The sequence below is a fragment of the Vombatus ursinus genome, unplaced genomic scaffold, assembly GCF_900497805.2.
Source record: "Vombatus ursinus unplaced genomic scaffold, bare-nosed wombat genome assembly UNPS02014802.1, whole genome shotgun sequence".
Classification (NCBI taxonomy): Eukaryota; Metazoa; Chordata; class Mammalia; order Diprotodontia; family Vombatidae; genus Vombatus; species Vombatus ursinus.
In genome coordinates, this window is record NW_020954580.1 from 19998444 (window position 1) to 20017501 (window position 19058).

At 44.9% G+C, this 19058-nt stretch overlaps 1 protein-coding gene across 4 annotated transcripts in view; it reads right to left on the minus strand.

Moving 5' to 3' along the window:
• Nucleotides 1-18398, minus strand: part of NRP2 (neuropilin 2) — a 148303-nt gene extending 129905 nt beyond the window's left edge. For 3 of the 4 annotated variants that reach the window (XM_027873649.1, XM_027873648.1, XM_027873650.1), the window contains exons 1-2: nucleotides 17448-18398; nucleotides 838-1015 (exon numbers count right to left, since the gene is read on the minus strand). In XM_027873649.1, coding sequence (XP_027729450.1) covers nucleotides 838-1015; nucleotides 17448-17520 — 251 coding nt within the window. In that variant the 5' untranslated portion in view covers nucleotides 17521-18398. The remainder of the gene's footprint in view (nucleotides 1-837; nucleotides 1016-17447) is intronic. The other variant, XM_027873651.1, reaches the window with a different exon arrangement.
• Between the last annotated feature and the right edge of the window lie 660 nt (nucleotides 18399-19058).

The window sequence follows — 19058 nt, forward strand, 5'->3', positions numbered from 1 at the left end:
TCTACTTAACATGAAATTCTTCCTTAAAAAAAAAAAAAGAGTTCCTCTTTGCTAAGGACTGGAAACTCTAGATGCCTCATGTGATGGAAAGTCAGGAGACCTAGTTTCTAATCCCAGCTCTCTGAAGGCAATGACTGTTTTCTTCTTAACTTTGTATCTGACCACCTTAAATAAGCCTCCAAGACAGTAGGTACTTAATAAATGTTTATTGAATCTATTTGAGTACCAGTTTGGTTTTTTTTTAAACTTGGTATTCAGATCCCAACCATGACCTGATTATGCATTTTTTTTAACAGAACATTATCTTTTCAGTCCAAACGTGCAAATATGGCAAGACAGGGGTCCTCGAAGAAACCATAAGCCTGTTTTTGTCCTGAATTTCCCAAAAACCAATTCCACAGACCCTGAAACTGATGCTGAATGTCTAGAACACTTACAGAAGCTGATGACTTCTGACAATGTAACTTTTTTGCCTTTTCGTTCCCATCCCCAAAGCATGAGTAGGAGAATGGACAACTTTATAAATCAAATGGAATCGTCACATATGGGTAACATACCAGTGTCTATGACCCACTAGGATAGGCTCTGATTTTTTTTTTGTCTCTCTGTACTCAAGAAGGCACACACCACCATGCCAATGGGTTAACTAGGCTTTTCTTACTCTGAAAGATAATGGCCTAAGGAGACACACTCTGGAGCCAAGACTTGTCATGGAGAATCAGGTTTCAGGAGTTATTGATCTCTTATGTCATGGGATTCAGGTGGTGGTGGTGGTAGTGATGGTGGTAAGAGCGGAGATGCTCTGGTTACTAAAAGGGAACAATGAGGGGCACTTACTTGCAGTCATGTTTTTCGATCTCAAAATGAGGGTTGAAGTTGAGGACAATCTTCTGGTTGGGTTCTGGAGCATAAACGATCCACTCACAATTCTGGTGGGAGGGGTAGTCCTGGGGATAGCCAGGGGAGGTGATATAGCCAGCATCTTTGGAATTCAATCGACCACCACAAGGTAGGCCTGAAAAGGAAGGCAAACAACACCAAGAACTTCAAATAGGTTCTTTTTATTTCTCTTCCTCTCTCCTTTTTCCTAGCGGCTGATTAAAAACTATTTTACAGACCTTTTATGGCAGTGCACAGGGCTGACCCACTTACTCATTCAGTGGACAAAACTATTACAACTCATCCCGTCTTCCTCCACCGGCTATGCATATACACCCACACTAAATGAAAACATGCCAGGAAAGGGTCATAAATATTTCAGTTAGTCAACTTCAGATAAACAGAAAGGGGGGCACAAACTTAAGCACCCCCCTTTTTCATATCTGTCTTTGTTGGCCCCTTTCCCTTTGCTCATCCAAGTGGTTCACCTCACTTTTTAACCCACCAATCCTTCATTTTCTCCAGCTTGGCACCAACCCACCCAACCGGTGTGAATTAAAGGCTCCAGTTCATAATTGACCATCGTGGTTTTGAAGAGCTGTCCCACAAACAGCCTGGTAACAATTACAGCTAGGCAAGGAAGCACTTTCTAGCTCTGGGTTTAAGCAGACCCTTCCCTCGAGGGTGATTTCAGCTTCTTCTTCCTTTTTTTTAAATAAAGAGGAAAAAAAACTCCCCCAAACATTTAATCTCAAATAAACCACAAATTTGATTTATTATTTCATTACCCACCAAGAGGAAAAAAAAAACCCTCTACATCAGAGATTCCTTTCACATTCAGAATTTCCACAAAGGTGCTTTGAGCTTATTTGATTTCCCACTCTTTTCCCTCCTACTGTCCCTCCCAACCTGGTCACCGCAAGAGAGTGCTACTGCTACATTTGGTTTCAGCCAACCACTTGAAAGACAGCCGAGGCTCAGTCAGCTGACCATTATTTCTCCTCCTTTCCCTGGATGCTCACTAATGGAGATGAACAGTTTCATGGGGGATGACAGAATGGGGAGTGGGGAATCTTCAAAGGAAGAAGAGGGGGATGATGGGAGAGGACTTCTGTGCTACCTCAGCTCAGTTGGGTTGGTGACATTTGGGAAACATAATAACTGGGAATGAAATCCCACGGCACCTGGGGGTTTCCCAGGAAACATGAGGTTTTCATTTAATATCCACAGTAGAACAGGAAGAAGACAGGAAAGTATGAGAACCATGGCAATAGTAAGAGGTCTCTTGGAGATTTTCCTGAGGTTTTTTTTTTTTTTTGTTTCTCTTAGCATCAATCATGCTTTAATATTGCCATCTGCATGAACCAGCATGGTCCTGTGAATTATGTATTATGCCTCAGCAGTCACCCAACAGGGCAGGATCTTTCTCTCGTGTTCGCTCTTTCAGGGAGAGGGTCATGCATTTTTAACTCTACAGGTGCAGTTTACTATTCCCCAAGTCTGTCGGTATTACCGTCTTCCATACCTCTGCTTTAGATTATCAGCCTTACAGGGTTTAATGCATAAAAGATGGGGAGCAAGGCATAGCTGTGCTTAGGACCCAAAGCCAGACAAGTAGCCTTTTAACCAGTTCACCTTGAGGGGTTCCAATGTGAGAGGAACCCAGAGTGAGATCTTGAAATCTAATGGAGTCTGGTGCCATTTCCTCCTGGGCAGGAAAACAAAAGCAGGCCATTTCCTCTGAGCTAACAGGGACACACCATCCTCTACCTAATGACTAGGCCCAAGAACACACAGGCGTGACCCCTTGAAGAGAGGCACAGATGAGACTATAAATGATCAATGGCTTGAAAGGAGCTCATTCTTCTGCAACCAACTCCTTGGGGGTGTTCCAGGCGCCATAAACCATACTCTCAAGCAGAGCACCCAGCATAATTCAGAGTACTAAGACAGACAGTGTCCCACTGCTGCCGCCTAATGAATGGGAAGGAACCAGAAGGAGGAATGAGCCTGTTCCTTTGGGAAAGGCTTAGGTGTGGGAACTTGGAGCACCAGCTGCTCAGTGAGTGGGGGAGAAGAGGTCTTTTTCTAGTGTATACTGCCCCTTTGCCAGCTACTTCACAGGACTGATAGCCCTGCCATCCACCCACCCCAAACCACAGTCCTGGCCAGGAAGCTGATTGGGGCTCCTGTTTGGAAACCATTGTTATTGTTATCTACAACACACCCTCTACTTGCTTCACTCAACTTAAGAGTTGCCTCCTTGAATTCATAGAGCATTTTGTAAAGTTCTTTGCTCATAACTGTGGGAGTACAAGCATTATCTCGCCCATTCATTCACAGATGAAGAAACAAGCCCAGAGAGCTCAAGGGACTCGTCTACAGTTGCACAGCTGATACGTGGCACGGGCTTCATAGATTAATGGCAAGAGGGCCAGTCTTGAGTTAGAGGCCCTGGGTTCAAATCCTAACTCACAATGGGGCAAGTCACCAAATGTTTGTGGTCTGCTAGAGTCAGCTCAAACTTGTTAAATTTTCAGTGTATTTATTTACACCTCGGATATCACGCTATAAATCAGGATTTGATTCATTGTTTTGTTGCCTAGACTTAAGAAAGTGATGGAGAACATTTTAATAATTCAGATCAAACTTAAAAAGTGTGTCCTGTGTATATTTCTTTTTCCTGAAAGCCATTGTTAAACATTGCCAGCACACCATCGATATCTGTGATCCCTTGAACTCCTCTCCCCCGTTTCAGAGACCTTTCTATTAGTTGTTCAGTCATTTTTTGGTTGTGTCTGACTCTTCATGACCCCATTTGGAGGTTTTTTTGTTTTGTTTTGTTTTTTGGCAGAGATACTAAAGTGGTTTGTCATTTCCTTCTCCTGCTCATTTTACAAATGAGGAAACTGAGACAAACAGGGTTAAATGACTTACCCTGGGTCACCCATCTGAGGTCAGATTTGAACTCAAGAAGATGTGTCTTCCTGACTCCAGGCCCAGCCCTATGTACAGTGTCACCTACCTGGCCCATCTTTTTATTACATCTCCTTTATTAGGTAAATATAATGGAGTATTGAGGCAGCATGGGGTGATAGTGGTGTTGGACTTGAGACCTTGTCTTAGATGCTTCCTATCTGTGTGACTGTGAACAAATCACTTAACCTCAATTTCCTAACTGTAAAATTTGGGGGTTAGAATTGATAACCCTTAAATATCCTTCCAGCTTTAAACCTAGGCTCTGCTATCCTACCAAGTACAAGACTTTGCATCAGGAATATAACGATTAGAATAAAACTCAGTTTCTTTTCCTTGAGGAATTTCCAGATTATTAGGTGGGAAGGGGGTTGATAGGAGGGAGTGTAAAACATATGCACAGTTATTCATAATAGAAGTTAGAATGAAAAAAATTTCCTTTGAGAGATCAAGCTGTGCAGTAGGAGAGATTTGGTGGAGTGGGGATGGAGATCATTTCTAGGTAGGGGTAGGCGTTTTAGGAAACATTTCCTTTAGAGAGGAGTGACCATTCAAAGTCCATTCCTCTCTATTTCCTCTCTCCTCCCAAACACTCTAGGAGAACATCTTTCTCTCCCATGGGCTATGCACACAGAAAAGTTAGCTATAATGACAGGAAACTTCCTCATACGAAGTTTTTATTTCTCATCCACACTGGGGAGCAATCATTTCCTCAGCTTCAGATTTGGCCACCAAAAACGGAACTATTTTTATCCCGAGGCAGGAATACAGCATTTTCTGTTGTTTCTCAGAAATTCATTGCTTAACCCAAACAAGAGAAGCAACCAGCCTTTTTCTGCCTTTATTTTATCTGAATGAAAGACTCTCATAAAAATATCTGAGAATTTAAAAACATCTGTTTTAGTTCCATGGGGTGAGCTTACTCAACACACAAACATTTATAAATGCAGATTTTTGTTTGGATATCTCTCTCTGAAATACACACACACATGCACATGCGCACACACACACACACATGCACACAAATAGAGATATTGAACACACATCAGTTACATATACATATTAGTAATTCACACTTCACTCTTGTACACACTTTCACACCCTCACATAAAATATCACACATCATTTGCACAGACATCCATCCCATGAAGATAAATATTGGAGTTTCAGCCTGTATTTTTCTTGGAAAGAGATGAACTCTTGAAATACAGAAGGAAAGACTGGAAAGAAAACATACTCAATCCCTTTCCACCTCCCGTGCTTTCATTCAGAATCCATCCCACCCTTCCCATTTTCAAGTACTTTGCTGCTAAAATGCATATAAAGCCACAATAGACTCTTGAAGCAATCCCTTTGTAGCTTCCATCACTTTTCAAAATGGGCCACGTATATAAGAAATGTCAAAGCAAGGAATTATAGAGTTCAGCCCAAAATCCCTGGGGAAGTCACTCTCCATAGGCAAACTATCTCCATTCCAAAGTCATGGAGTGGCTGCAATGTGAGCTACTCAACCTTTGTCAGTTAGACAAGAGATTTCATTCCACAATCATCCAGTGAAGTGAGTACTCTTTATCTAAGACAAATTCATTTCCCCAAAGAGGAGTGGCAAAATCCTGGATTAACCAAAGAAGGAGTTGCATTTGCCCGAAGGTGGTGGGCTGAACCAGGTAATTCTCAAAGACTTAATCAATCCCATGATTCCATGCTAATATCGCCATGCTTATGAGAAGTATAATTAAGCTAATTTAGGAGCAAAATCAAGGCATTAATTGGTTTCCTGTTCAAGTCAAGACTTGGATATCAGGTGGGATTGGAGGCAAACTGGGGTGATGGAGATGATTAAAAAACAAACACACCGTCTTTGCTTCCCACAGTCCTTCTAACACCGGGCCAATTAATTTTTCTGGGCCTTATTTTTTTCATCTGTTAAAGACATTTTTGGACTAGAGGATTTCAACAGTCTCCTCCAGTTCTAAATCTATGATATTTAAAACCTATCAAGAGGCATATTATCATGTTTTTGTTTGTTTGTTGATTAATAGAGCAAAGGGCCATATCTAAAATGTTACAGCTCACCTATAGTGGGGCATGGCTTGGTTAAAACAATAGTGGTTTCTGGACCTAGAACTGACACTAATTAGTTGTGTGACTTTTAACATTTCCTCTTTCTGGATCTCAGTTTCCTCCTTTGTAAAAAGGAGGGAGCTGTGTATAGGGGTGGGGGGGTAGACTAGTTGATTTCCTTTCCCCTTCTAGTGCTCTGTTATGCTGAAACTGGTTTTAATCTCAGATTTACCCCTTGCCCACTTTGTGGCCGAACCTTCTCTTACCTCATTTCTTCATCTGTAAAATGGGACTGTTTACAAACACTTGTACTACCTACCCCATAGTCTTGTTGAAAGGATCAAACAAGATGATGAATGTGAAAGTACTATATAAATGTGAGTTACAGTGATTGTTACAAGCTTCTGACTAATGACTCAAACAACTGCAATCTTTCAGAGGCTCCAGGGTTCATAAATGATCATAGGATCATAGGTCTGGAACTAGAAGGGTCCTCCGAGGCCCCCAAATTCAACCCCCTCATTTTTAGCAGATGAGGAAACAGTCCCAGAAAAGTTAAGAGACTTGTCCAGGGTCACATGAATAATGTCAGAGGCAGGAAAGGAAAGTCAGGTGAGTTGATAGTTGAATTATAGCAAAAAATAATCATTATTTAGTGCCAAAGCCCTAAAGAAGGTATAAGGAAAAGGACCTTCTAGGCTTCCTATTACTTTCCAAAGAGGCTTAGTTGTTGCTACTGTTCTTTATTCAGCATTTTGGGAAACAAAAAAAATAAATAAATAAAAGAAGTCTCGGGAGGTCCATACACTGCAAGCAGGAGCTGCATATTTAAACCATAGACCTAAAAGTGGTTTTTCTCAAAGAGAGGCAGGGGGATCAAAAACATTGAAGTACAAAAGCATCAAGAAAATGGAACCAGAGCAGGTTTCCCAGAAAGCACACTTACTGAATTGAGCAATAGACCATAGAGGACAGCTACTCCAATCTACCCATTTTACAGATGAGGAAACTGAGGTCCACAAAGCCCAAGTAACTTGCTCAAATAATTAGTGGCAGGATTTGAACTGAGAACCTTTGACTCTAAATCCAGGACTCGATCCACTGACTACACTGCCTCTCTCCAGAGTCAGCATCTAAAAATATCCCGAATGTTGGGCTGAAATTAACAAGACAACATTTAACACGGATCAATGTAAGACTCTGTATTTGGGTTCCAAAAATCAACAGGTTGGAGGAGTTATGACTAGATTAGTTTGTCTGGGGGCAGAGGAGGGGGGGCAAATATTTCCTGGTTTTGCCCAATTGAAGAAGGGATTCAGAAACTCATCCTTTGTATCCCTCTTGGAAATCGAATATGTTGCTTACTTTAGTAAAAACAAAACAAAACAAAAAAAAAAACAAACCACCAGTTAGCACCCAAATTTTTAAGAACCAAAACAAGAAGACTAAAGATCTGTCCACTGCATGATTATTATTAGTAGCAGGGTCCCTTCCCTTTCCCATTAGGAAGAAAAAGAATACATCAGGGTAAAATTCATGGCCCAACCCTTTGGCAAGTCATCAGGGTCCTAAGGAATGCAATGGGCTTGGAGTGGGTAGAGGTGGATGTGCCAGTTAGACCCAGGCTAAATGGAGGAGCTCTAAGGTCCCTTGTAGCTCCAATATTTTTTACTTTGGTGAGGAGAGGAACATGAGTCAATAAAACAGATAGTTTTAAAAGTCACTAAAGCCTCCATGATGCAGAACACATTTACTCAAAGTGTCACACTTGTTTGACTTGTGCTTCTGTGATAAAAATTTCCTAGACTTTTATGATGAACAGAGAAGAGCTCTGTCTTAGATTATGAGGAGCTAAAGTATCTTTTTGCACTACAACCCTGCATGCTGTTGCATATTTATATGTCTTACCGATATATATTTCTGCGTGGAACATGTCACACACAGAAATACACAAAAAGAAAACCCACAAAGCTTCTTCAAATCCCAGCCCAGCTCATCTAAGTCCTTTGCTCAGGGTTTAACCAAATTTTACCCAGTAGCCCTGGATAAGCTGATTTTAGGAGTCATTTCTGTGATCTGAAGCGGGATTTTGTTTTATTCAAAGTGACTTCAGCCTGTCACAAGACAGTCTCATAAAATCTGTGTCTTGGCTTAAGCTGGAAAGAAATGAGCCAATCCATCAGCCCAGGAATGCAGCCGTTTGACCACTTCCTAAGGCAACTGGAAGGGATGCAATCTATTCAATTTATAGTTCAGGGTGGCAGTGAATGATGAACTCCTGAAAAGGTAGCAAATGGAGATCCCTGTGAACTTTTGCAGAGATAAAGTTCAAAATCTGAATAAAAGAACTTCAGGGGGAGAAAGAGAAGAAGGGAGAAAACTAACAGGCACATGCCTGTGAGTGTGGAGAGATGGGGAAAAATGGGGTGAGAACAAAGCAAATTCTCCCTTCTAAAGTTTTTCTAATAAATGCTGCTAAAAAAAGATTTGGAAATGGAGTCTTGAGATAGGGCTATTAAAAGCCTCTTTTCCCCCATCAAAACTCTAAAAAGAAAAAAAAAGATCATCATTTAATTTTTGAAATGTAACTTTGATGAGATTTCCTATTCTGACCTCACATAATGCCACCTGGGGTAACCTTATTATTTGTCATCTTATATCATAAACAAATGCAATTCCAATAGGGCAGCCAATATAATATCATTAGTTTATATTTATGTCCACTTTCCCCCAGTCCTTACTGCAAATGTAATTCTGATGCCCGTGGTGGTAGATCTGGGATTACAAACCCTGACTGTTTCAGCAGACCTAGGGGGAGGGGAGGAAGGGGTTGCTGCATTTACAACTTTGAGATCAAGCCGAATGCACCATTTTCACATTTATTTTGATTTTCAGAATCAGAAATAATATGAAGGGGCAGAAAATATAATTAATGAAGAGGTATCCCATTTTCATTTGCCTAATGATCCCAGGGCACATTACAGATGCCAAGGAAATCTGGTAACAAGTCTTACTGACTGGTCCTCCAGCTTTTCTCCGTTTTCCTCAACTCTTCACAACCCCACAGGGGTTATTAAATGAGAATCTTTACACGGTTTGTTGAAATTGTAAATAAATTGCCCAAGTTGAGACACAAAATGGACTTCAAAGGCTCAGATCGTTTTAACCAGTATAGGGAAGCCACTGACTCAAAGGGTAAGGGGATGGGGGTGAGGGATGGAAAAAGACTTGGAATTGGAGGATCTGAGTTCAAATTGGGCTCTGTAGATTACTACTTGTGTGACTGGGCAAGTCATTTGTCCTTTGGGCCCCCGTTTTCTGAAAATGAAAGAGTTGGACCCTATGATCCCTAAGTTTTCTTTCAGCCGTAAATCTACAATCCTAAGTGATTCAAGAGGCAGCTGGGGCTGCATAGGAGTTAGGAGACCTTCCTCTGCCACTAACTAGCTATGGACTGTGACCTTGGGCAAATCACTTAACCCCTCTGGGCCTCCATAAGAAGGAGGGGCTTGGCTAAAATAGTTCCAAGGTCCCTTCCAGTTCTAATAAGCTATGTGAATTTCTGACCAGAGTTAACACAAAGCTTCTGCCCTAAGTAAAACCATCTTTCAAAAGGTCAGAGGCTATTTAAATTTTTTAATTGTATTGATAAAATGAAATTATTAAATCAACATTTGGTTGTGGGTTGTTTTTTTTTTTCTCCCTTAAAACCTTAAGTGTCTGTAAGTTAGTAGTTTTAGGATGCCTCATACAGGCAAACTAATAGACCAAACACAGCACTAAAAGGGTGTGCTTGCAATTGATTTTTCCCTTGCTCTGTCCCCTCTCTTCCCTCCTTCTATTTCATCCCCCTCTGCCCTCCCCCCATGCCTTTCAGGCACATCTGTTTTATTTTCTCCTTTATCAAAACAATTATTGCTACAATTCCATCCAGTAAATTGCAGCCGCCTTTATCCTCTTTCACAGGGCAAGTAAGTAGAAGCCCCAAGATTTGCCAATAAGCAAGATCATTAGTTATCGAAGGATCTTTTGAAGCAGAGAGCAGGTTGTTATCAGGGCCTTACTCTGAGCGTTTAGCATTAGGCTGGCCAGCAGCTCTATCAACTTCATGCCACAGTGGAGATGTTTCCTATTGTCATTTTATCCATTTTTTTTCTGGATTAGATCATGACTCTTTTATGAAGACCCAGGGGGAGATGGGATTATTAAGAGTCTTGCTGGGTAAAAGCTATTTTGTCTTTATGATGACTTTCTTGAGTTCAGCAGTAGAGAGGCCTTAATGCCAGAGTTGAAGTTATTATATATTCTGGAGAGTGCCTTTAAATATAGGGTTGCCTGCTAAGCATACTTTCAGTGATGAAGGATAGAAAAATGGGGGAGAAAAAAGGGGGGAATGTTGAAAAGGAAACTGGAGAGAATAGAAGGAAGACAATAAGAGGACAGGAAAATGAAGAAAGTAAGAAAGAGGAGAGTAGGTGGTAAGCATGTTGGTTCTCTAGAAGAATTTGAAAGTAGCCAAACACAGAGGTATCTTACTTCCCTGAAGAGAGTCTGGGAATAACTTGAAAATGAATGGAACCATTGGATCAGCGGAGGGGTAATAGCTGAGTAAAGTGTTTACATATTTCTCATAGAACCTGATAAAAGCTAGGAGATCTTTACTCTTTGGTGTACAAAACACATCTCAAGAGTTCTGTGTTCCTTCTGTGTACCTATGAAATGGATCCCTTTGAGGCTGCTTTTAAAAACTTGAAGGTGTTAATAGAAAAGCTGGGGTGTTATCAAAAAGCCTGAGAAGCCCTAAGAAGCCAGATACCTCTGGTTCTTGGTAATTAGCCCCCAGATTAAGCAGCAGGCATGATTGATTGGGGCTGGGTAAAGACAATTGCTTTGTCATTTGTGAAAATCCCCTTTGCTTTATTCCTAGGCCAATAATCCCCATGTATGGATGAAGAAAAATGTCTCCAAAGCCTAGGGGTGTGGTAGACTGGAAGCATTTAACACCTTCCCCATCCCTCAGTGCTGAAGGCTTTCCTTGTAATCCTGTCCCTCTGTCCTATGTTTTGGAAACCCAGTGGGGATATGTCTGTGTCAGCAACCACATGTCACAACAAACATAGGTTTTAGACAAACTCCCATTTTCCTCCCCTTTCTCTCAACCCCACTATCTGTATAATAAATGCCCAATTTCTTATTGTTCTACTGGATAGGAGCATATTTTTCAGATATGTGGGATTTATTTTTATAGCACAGCTGGTCTGCCAAAGGTCACATAATTTGGCAATGTTCCCAGTGGTTAAAAATTAATTTCTCCTTATTAATACAACCAAGGTCCCATAGGATAGGATCCCAGCCTTATCTGAACTTGACAGCTTCCTAAACCCTTAGAAGGATGCTTTCTCCAGCCCTGATATCTGTGCCACAAGGCCACGGTGTCCTGGAATCCAACCCCACAGAATCCGGTTAGGTAAGCAAACCACCAAGGCCTCAGAACTTGCAAGACAGACAAACTTCTGAAAGCCGTAGAGGAGGCCTCCAAAGACCACCTTTCCACAGCCCGTAGTGGGCAACAGATTCAAAACTGACCAGGTAGATTTTCCAAAACATGAACACCCTACACGGAACGGGTATTTGAAGTATTGAACAAAAGATGACTCTAGGGATAAAAAAAGAAGCAAACAAACAAAATGTGTTGCCTCTCAAGCTATGTGCTGCTGCTCCTGCAGCTGCAAGGATTTTCCTGGACCAGATCATGTTTACCCTCTCATAGAAGCTTAAGAAACAAACCAGCACAAGCATTTTCAATCTGTCACCTATGGATACTCAACCTTACCTTACCTTGAAAATACCTCACTGCCAGAAAGTAAAGGTTAACGGAACTTAAAGAAGTGTTATTTTTCTGTTCTATATTTTCAAAAAATTGTCAGATCTTGTCAAAGTTACTGAAATAATTTCTAAATGGCTCTAAGGATCAGATTGGGGAGTTTGTTTTTCTTAAACCTGTATTAGTCAACGTTACTCTTGAGTTAAAAAGTTAGAAATTTCCCACATTTGTGTCAGCTTTAAAAAATACATAGATTTGTATTGAGAGCTGTAAAAGAAGATGAGAAAGAGCAGTGGAGTCATCGGAATTCCGTTCCAGGGTCTCTTCCCCCTTCTCTCACTAACCTCTCTTCAAACGGTTTATCTTAATTGCTAGCTCTTTGCATGTAAATCGGTCTTTCGCTACTGGCCTTTTACATTTCCAAGGAAGAGGGTTCATAAGGATTTAGATTTAGAGCTGGAAGGGACCTTAGAGATTCCCTAGTCCAACCCCCTCATTTTACAGAGGAGGAAAATGAAGCCCCCAAAGGTTAAGTGATCTGACCAAGGTTACAATAAGGAAGACAGGGCCAGACTTCAAACTCTGGTTTTTCGCCTCGAATTCCAGTGCTCCTTCCCCTTTAGGCACTATGGCGGCCTATTCTTTCTGCTAAAGACGTGCTCAGCTATGTGGGTATCGCACTGTTCCTTTGGAAGTGAAAAGCTATAAACAAGAGTCATTTGGTGTATAGTAAGCATGTAGCTTCCCGTCGCTGGATAGCACAGGTTCAGGTCCCAGCAGGGGCAGCGCTGCCTTTCATTCTTACAAGGTAGCTTAATTGAGAGCTGTGTAGCTAAATGTTTGAAGGCCCGGTGGATAAGATCTTAAAAATCAAAGCCCTTAGTGCTTCCTGGACATTAACAATTCCATGCAGCACATTTTGTAACAAGCAAGGGCCTGCCCCCTGATGCCCTTGGTCTAAAAACCTCTCGCTCTCCCCAACCTTTTCTCCCCTCCCCAACATTCTCTTCCCCCAACCCCCATCCCCGCCCCCATCCCGACTATACCCCGCCGGCTAGGTTTCATTTATGCAATGCGCAGTGTGACCAAAGGGCGGCGGCAGCTTTTCAGTCCCAGGTGGCTGCTTATCAGTCAATGTTTATTGGGCATCCACAGGATGTGTGTGTGTGTGTGTGTGTGTGTGTGTGTGTGTGTAGCTGAAGACTACAGAACACAGAAAAAGACTGCGTTCCTGCCAGTTTACACTCCAGATTCTAGGAGCTTACAATCTTGCCTCAGGCTAAAAGGAGCTGCATGAATTATTATTACTGCTCATGGCCACTGCCGTTTTTGGAGGGACATACCATATGGGAGAGCCTTTCAAACATAAGTTTATACACAGAAACACAGAATTTCATTAATTCTTTTTATGAAGTTTTGTTCAAACCTGGCCTCTCTCTTCTCCAGCTACAGCTTTTACACCTCTGCTCTGATCTTACAGCCCAGACAAGATGCTGAATTCATATCATATCAGGCCCCCTTCCCTCCGCCCAAAAATAGTGTCTTAAATCAAACACGCAGGATTTAAAACTTCACAGATAAGGTCTGGCAGCGGACTGGTCATGGAATTAGGAGGTTTTGGGGAGGGGGAGAAACCTTGAATCATTGTTCTAGCCTGATCCATAGGGGGAGAGAGAAAAAGTTGCTAACGCCTGATGGATGACGCTTGGTTAGCTCAACCCACTAACCCACAGACAAGGGCTGAAATGTAGCCCTTCAATGGCCAAGAACAGGGCAGGGCTGGCCAGCGCTCGGGGGCCCACCCCCTCGTCCCAGAGCTGAGGGCGCTGGATGGCTGAGAGGGTGGGGCGAGCCGCGGGTTGCAGGGAGGATTTGCCAGTACTGTAAATTGAGACTTCCAGGTCTCCCCTGCCTAGTACAATTCACTCGCGAGACACCCTGTTCTTGGGAACGGGAGGGGTCTGCGGTACTGAAGTACAAAAGCTGGTCTCCGCCCCGGTGCCAACTGACGGCCCGCGGAGCTAGCGGGATTCCCCGGGCACAGTCAATGTCGCCCCAGGCTGCGCAGGGCCAGGCGCTCTGTACTGGTGGGAAAGACTGCGGAGGAGCTCTCAGACCGAGGCGAGGGGCGAGTAGGGGCAGCCGCTTAATCACAGCTCGCCTCGCCTCTATTAACATGTTGGTATTAAAAAGGAATCAATCAGTTCAAATGAAGCATTAGCAGTGAATTTCTTTCTCACGAGGAAAAGCCCGAGCAAGACAGCGGACTGGGAGGGGAGGGGACGGAGGAAACTCATTTGCAACTGCAATTGCTTCTCCTGAGGAGAACTGCGGCTAAGACTTTAACTTTCTGGCCCCGGGGCCGCAGCGCGGAGATGCCGAGAGCTTCTCCCCTGGAGTGTCGTGGGTCCCTGGGAGGCGGGGGTAGGGCGCAAGGCTGAACTGGAGCTGGCTTCGGCCAAACTCCCCGGGGCTAATTTCTCCCGGGTTTGTGCTGGCGTTTTGCTTTCGCTGGGAATATTTTTTGCCTAATACAATGTTTATGGATCGCTTGGCTCGGTTTCTGCCGTGCGGCCCAAACAAATCGATGCAGGCTCCGCTAAGGGGTGAGGGTGGGGGTAGGGAAAGAGACGATGGAGGGGGGCAGCCCAGAAGACTTGGGGGGAATTAAGGGGGTACGACCTCTCGACCACATTTGTTCCCAGCGGTGTGTTTTTCACCTGTTAAACAGCAGTGGGCTCAGGGACTGGCTGCCCAGTCTCTATGCAAGTTCTACGGATTCCTGCAGCTTAGTCCCTTGTCCCTCCCATCTCCTCTTTCCCCGCCGCTTGGGTAATTGCAGCCTCCATAGCCCCTATTTCCCACTCCGCAGAACAGCAGGCCGGCTGGCCTCCTTCCTCCCTCCCTTCCCTCGAAGACCCGGGGCTCCCGCATAGGCGGCTCCCCGACTCCAGCGGGCACAGCGCGGTGCTAAGTTGGCGCAGAAAGTAGTGCAGTGCTGGGGGCGTCCGTGGCTTGGGACCCGGGCTTGGCTGGGAGAATGCGGTTCTAGAGTTCCCGAGCCCGGGAGTCAGGGGAGGGCCAAGCAAAAAGGGGCTTTGAAGTCCGCGGTGCTGCCAAGGGACATGGAGCAGAAGCGGAGGGGATGGAGGGGACGAGTGGAAAAGGAGCTGAAGACCGGCTGCATCTAACCGCCCCTCACCGCCGCAGGAGCAGTTTCCTTGACCAAGACGCCCGGGTCTCTTGTAAAGAGCTGCTAGTGGGTTTTCATTTTAATCTTACATCAGCTCTCGTCCCCTCTTCCTTTCCCTTCTCTCCATTCCCCCCACCCCCCCGCTCCCCACTTCTATCCTTCTCGGAAATGGTTATCCAGCAGCGGCATCTCATACTAGTCTCCTTTCCAGACCCCAGGCGCACATGCTGATGACTCAGAAGGTCTCACTCGGCCTCACCCTCTGCCACCCCTCTGTGCAGCTTCCCGGGTTGCTCGCCCAGTTTGCAGCTGGAAAACCCCAGAAAAACTCAACTTCGAGACGCCTTTCCACGCGGAGGAGGTAGCTCCCCACCCCCAGGCCTTGCCCCAGTCGCCTGCACCCCAACCTGGCCACCTGCCTCTGGACGTGGAGGGTCCCCAGCGCAGGTAACCAGAAGCATCGCCTGGTTCACCTTGCCCCTGGACTTTTATAGAACTGACGCAGCGCGGGCCGGGGTTGTGATGGAAGGGTTGTGGAGCCAGACTGCAGCCCGAGTGTGTTTGTTCCCTGACGGGTGCCAGCGTTTACATACACCCAGGCACGCGCGCTTGGGCACACACGCGCGCGCGCGCGCGCACACGCACACACACACACACACACACACACACACACCACTGGACTAGGGGAACAGATGTACTGAACATCTGTGGTGTGAGATGCTCCCTTGCTCTCCAACTTCACAGCCCCTTCTGTTCCCTATCCCTGCTCCCCCCCATCCCATAAAGGGAAACGTTAGGAGAAGTTTTGTGTGTGTGTGTGTGTGTGTGTGTGTGTGTGTGTGTGTGTATGTCTTTTTCCCCAGTCTGGGCCTATGTGAGTATGTGTATGAATGCATAATAATGTTTCATGGGCCCGCTTGCTCCCAGTACACACAGTAAATTACATAAACATACATAATTTATGCAGCATCCAGGACTGTGGGAAGTAATTTAATTTTGCCTCATGCTGTGACCTTAGAATTAAGGAAAGAGAATAGGGAGTGGGAAGAATCCTTTAAGGTAGAATCCGTACCTATCCCACCAGGTGGGTAAACTGAAGGTACAGTTGCCCTAGGGGCGATACCTTTATGAAAGAGAAATAACTGAAAACGAAGATTGTCGGAGAGAAAATGTGCTTCCTTAATCGTTCTCCCCCTCAAAACACATACTCAAGTTAAAAGACTAGGGGGGAAAAGGAGGTAAGGGGAGCACATAAAGTAGAGAAAGCTGCTCTGTCAAATTAAACAGACTCAGCGAATTACCAGGCGGCTGGCTAACCTCACTCAGTCATGGATAGATACATGGCAGGGTTTGCCCAGGAAGGCTTGGGCCTCTTCTTAAGACCCTGTTGCAAACTAGTGACTTGGGGAGTGAGTGTATTTAACACACACCCTCCAGATGGGTCAGGTGTATCTGGGTGTAGATTTTTTTTCCCCCAGTCACCTGTTAGTTTTTGGTAAGAGCTGTCAGATCCCATATCGATTGAGTAATCAATTGAGAGAAAGATCCATCACGGAAACTCTCCTCAGGAAGGAGGGGGTAAAGTTGCCCTTCATTCCCTTAAGAAATGAGGCCTTTCCCACGAAGTTCACACATGCTCCAATCCCCCCATCCCCATTAATGCCTGGCCTATCCTCTACTCTGTGGCCTCTGTGCTTAAGCCAGCAGTTTGCCCACATTCCCTTTTGGCCACTGGTCAGAGTGAATTCCATAAGGAAAAGTTTCTTAAGCCTTTCACAAGATCTTTGAGGGCCATGCTGTTTGTTTTATCTAATAAAAATTGTATATGATTCACTTTCCCAGAAAACACACAGACACATATGCACAGCGTGGAATTGCAAAGGCCAGGATTAAAAAATGGGAACTCTGCTCATCAGTCGAAAGCATTTAGTTGAGGCCCCTTATTGCATACCTTAAGCCAGACAGTTCCATCAGCCTAAGCCGTATAATTTTTGAGGTTTTTCCATCTATTCCTTTCAAAAGAATGAGCAACGTTTGAAAATGAAAACTAGATCCCCCCTCTCCCAACCCTTTCACTTTGCCTTGCTCCATGTAGCTAAATGGGGTGAATACAAATGATTTATGTTTTTCTGGCTAGGTTCAGGAAACTCAAGGGAGATGTGTTCTGCTTCAAGACATGAAAAAAAATCCCTAAAACTGTAATGCGAAGGCTTTGTAGTATTTTTAAACCTTTGATTCAGTCCATATGTGACATCTGAACACCGCCAAAAACTGTCTGTTTCAAAACACATTCACACACACACACACACACACACACACACACACACACTACTGCTAGCAGGAGGGAAAAGTTGCATTTTTAAAGCTGTGATGGTGGAGAAGGTTGGTTGGGTCTGTCTAAATTATTGAGTAAGTCTTGTTCTGCGCTGTGTGTACGTCACCCCCTGCATTTGCACTGGCTTTTAAGGAAAACGATCACAAACGCATAGAAAACAACTTTCGAGGGCTTACCTGCTTCTCCCATCACTCCGGGTCCTGAAAAGCTGAGAGCTAAATAAACCCAGAGAAGATGAAATGTATCCATTTTTGGAGAAGGGGCTTTCGCCACAGCTGATGTGTAGGTCTTCCTTGGTAACTGAAAGTCTCTCTTGGGTGTCTCTTATTTTCTTCCTTAGAATTTCTTCAGCCAAGTGTTCTTAATTGTGTCGTTTCCCTCCTCCGGGGTCCTGACGTCCAGTCTTCTATCCTTCTCCTGGGTTTGTAAACCCACCGCACCTCAACAGGAGGAAGGGCAGCTCTCGAAATCAGAAGAGAGAAAGAAGGGAAGAGGGTACTACTTTCCTCCTTAAAAAAAAAAATGTATTCTCTCCAGTTCCTTAAAGTGTCATTGCCTTTATCTTATATCAGGAGCATTTCCTGAAAGCCAGGGATAAAAAAATAAAATAAAAATAAGAGAGGCTTGCCTTTGAACATCACACAAACCACAAGCGAATGTATAATTTCAGGCACATACACTGATACACAGGCTTACACACATACACACACAGTACAGACACGCGGCGGAGGGACAGACGATCTGCCGGTATAGGTCCGTTCTCTCCCTCGGTGCGTTTCTCTGAGTGGGATTGTCCTCTGCGGTCCGTGCCTGAGCTGGGCGCAGTTCCCCCAGTCTGGCCAGTTTCAGGGGGGAGTATGTGGGAAGAGCAGGCTTCTGGAGGCAGCTCAGGGATTTATACTGTGTGTGAGGCTGCTGCGGCGGCGGCGGCTGCTAGGGTTGAGGAAGCTGCCTTCATCTGAACGATGATGATCGGGGCTAGGAGTTGGGTCTTTTCTCCGTCCACCCTCCTCCACCTCCTCTTCCTCCTGCTCCTGGGTCGGTGCGTGTCTCTCTGTGTCTGTGTGTGTGAAGATGTCCAGAGGCTTGTGGGCTCGGTGCCTTCTTCTCTGTCTTTGCCTCCCCTTCAGCTCCTCGCAGCCTTTTCAGGCAAAGCAGCATGTGGATGTCAGAGCAGAGGCAGAGCTATCCGATTACACGCCGGTTCAGGGCCCGCCCCTTCTGTGTTCCTGATTAAAGAGGCAAACGCGGAGACACACGGCACTGAGCGGCGCTCAGACCCAGCTTGTACATCCGAGCGGTGGCAGCAGCAGCCGCCGCAGCGGCAGCTCCAACCAGCCAGCCAGCCAGCCAGCCGCAAGATCAAAGTTAATCCAGCTCCCACCCAGACTCCTCTTCCCACCTCCAATCCACAACTGGCGGCAGAGAGCAAAGCCTTGCTGCAAGAGCCCCGAGCCGGGTCTCAGACCGCCAATCTGTTAATTCCTTTGCTTAGGACTGGGCACCTTTCAAAGAGCCATCCTCTTGTTCCCCATCTCTCGAGACACACAACGGCAGGAACTGGAATAAATCTCTGTTCTCTCTAAATTCAAAATAAATTCCTTGTTGACTCGGGCGCCACCCACACGGAACACAGCACAATACAACACCACACATACGGTTGACAAGAGAAGTTGGATAGGCTGCGGTGCTAGGGGCGGGTTGCCTGACTGATCTGGGGCGGGCAGCTTTGGCCATCCATCCGTTCCTACAGGCAGAGCAGTAGTGCGTGGCATCGACATATAAAC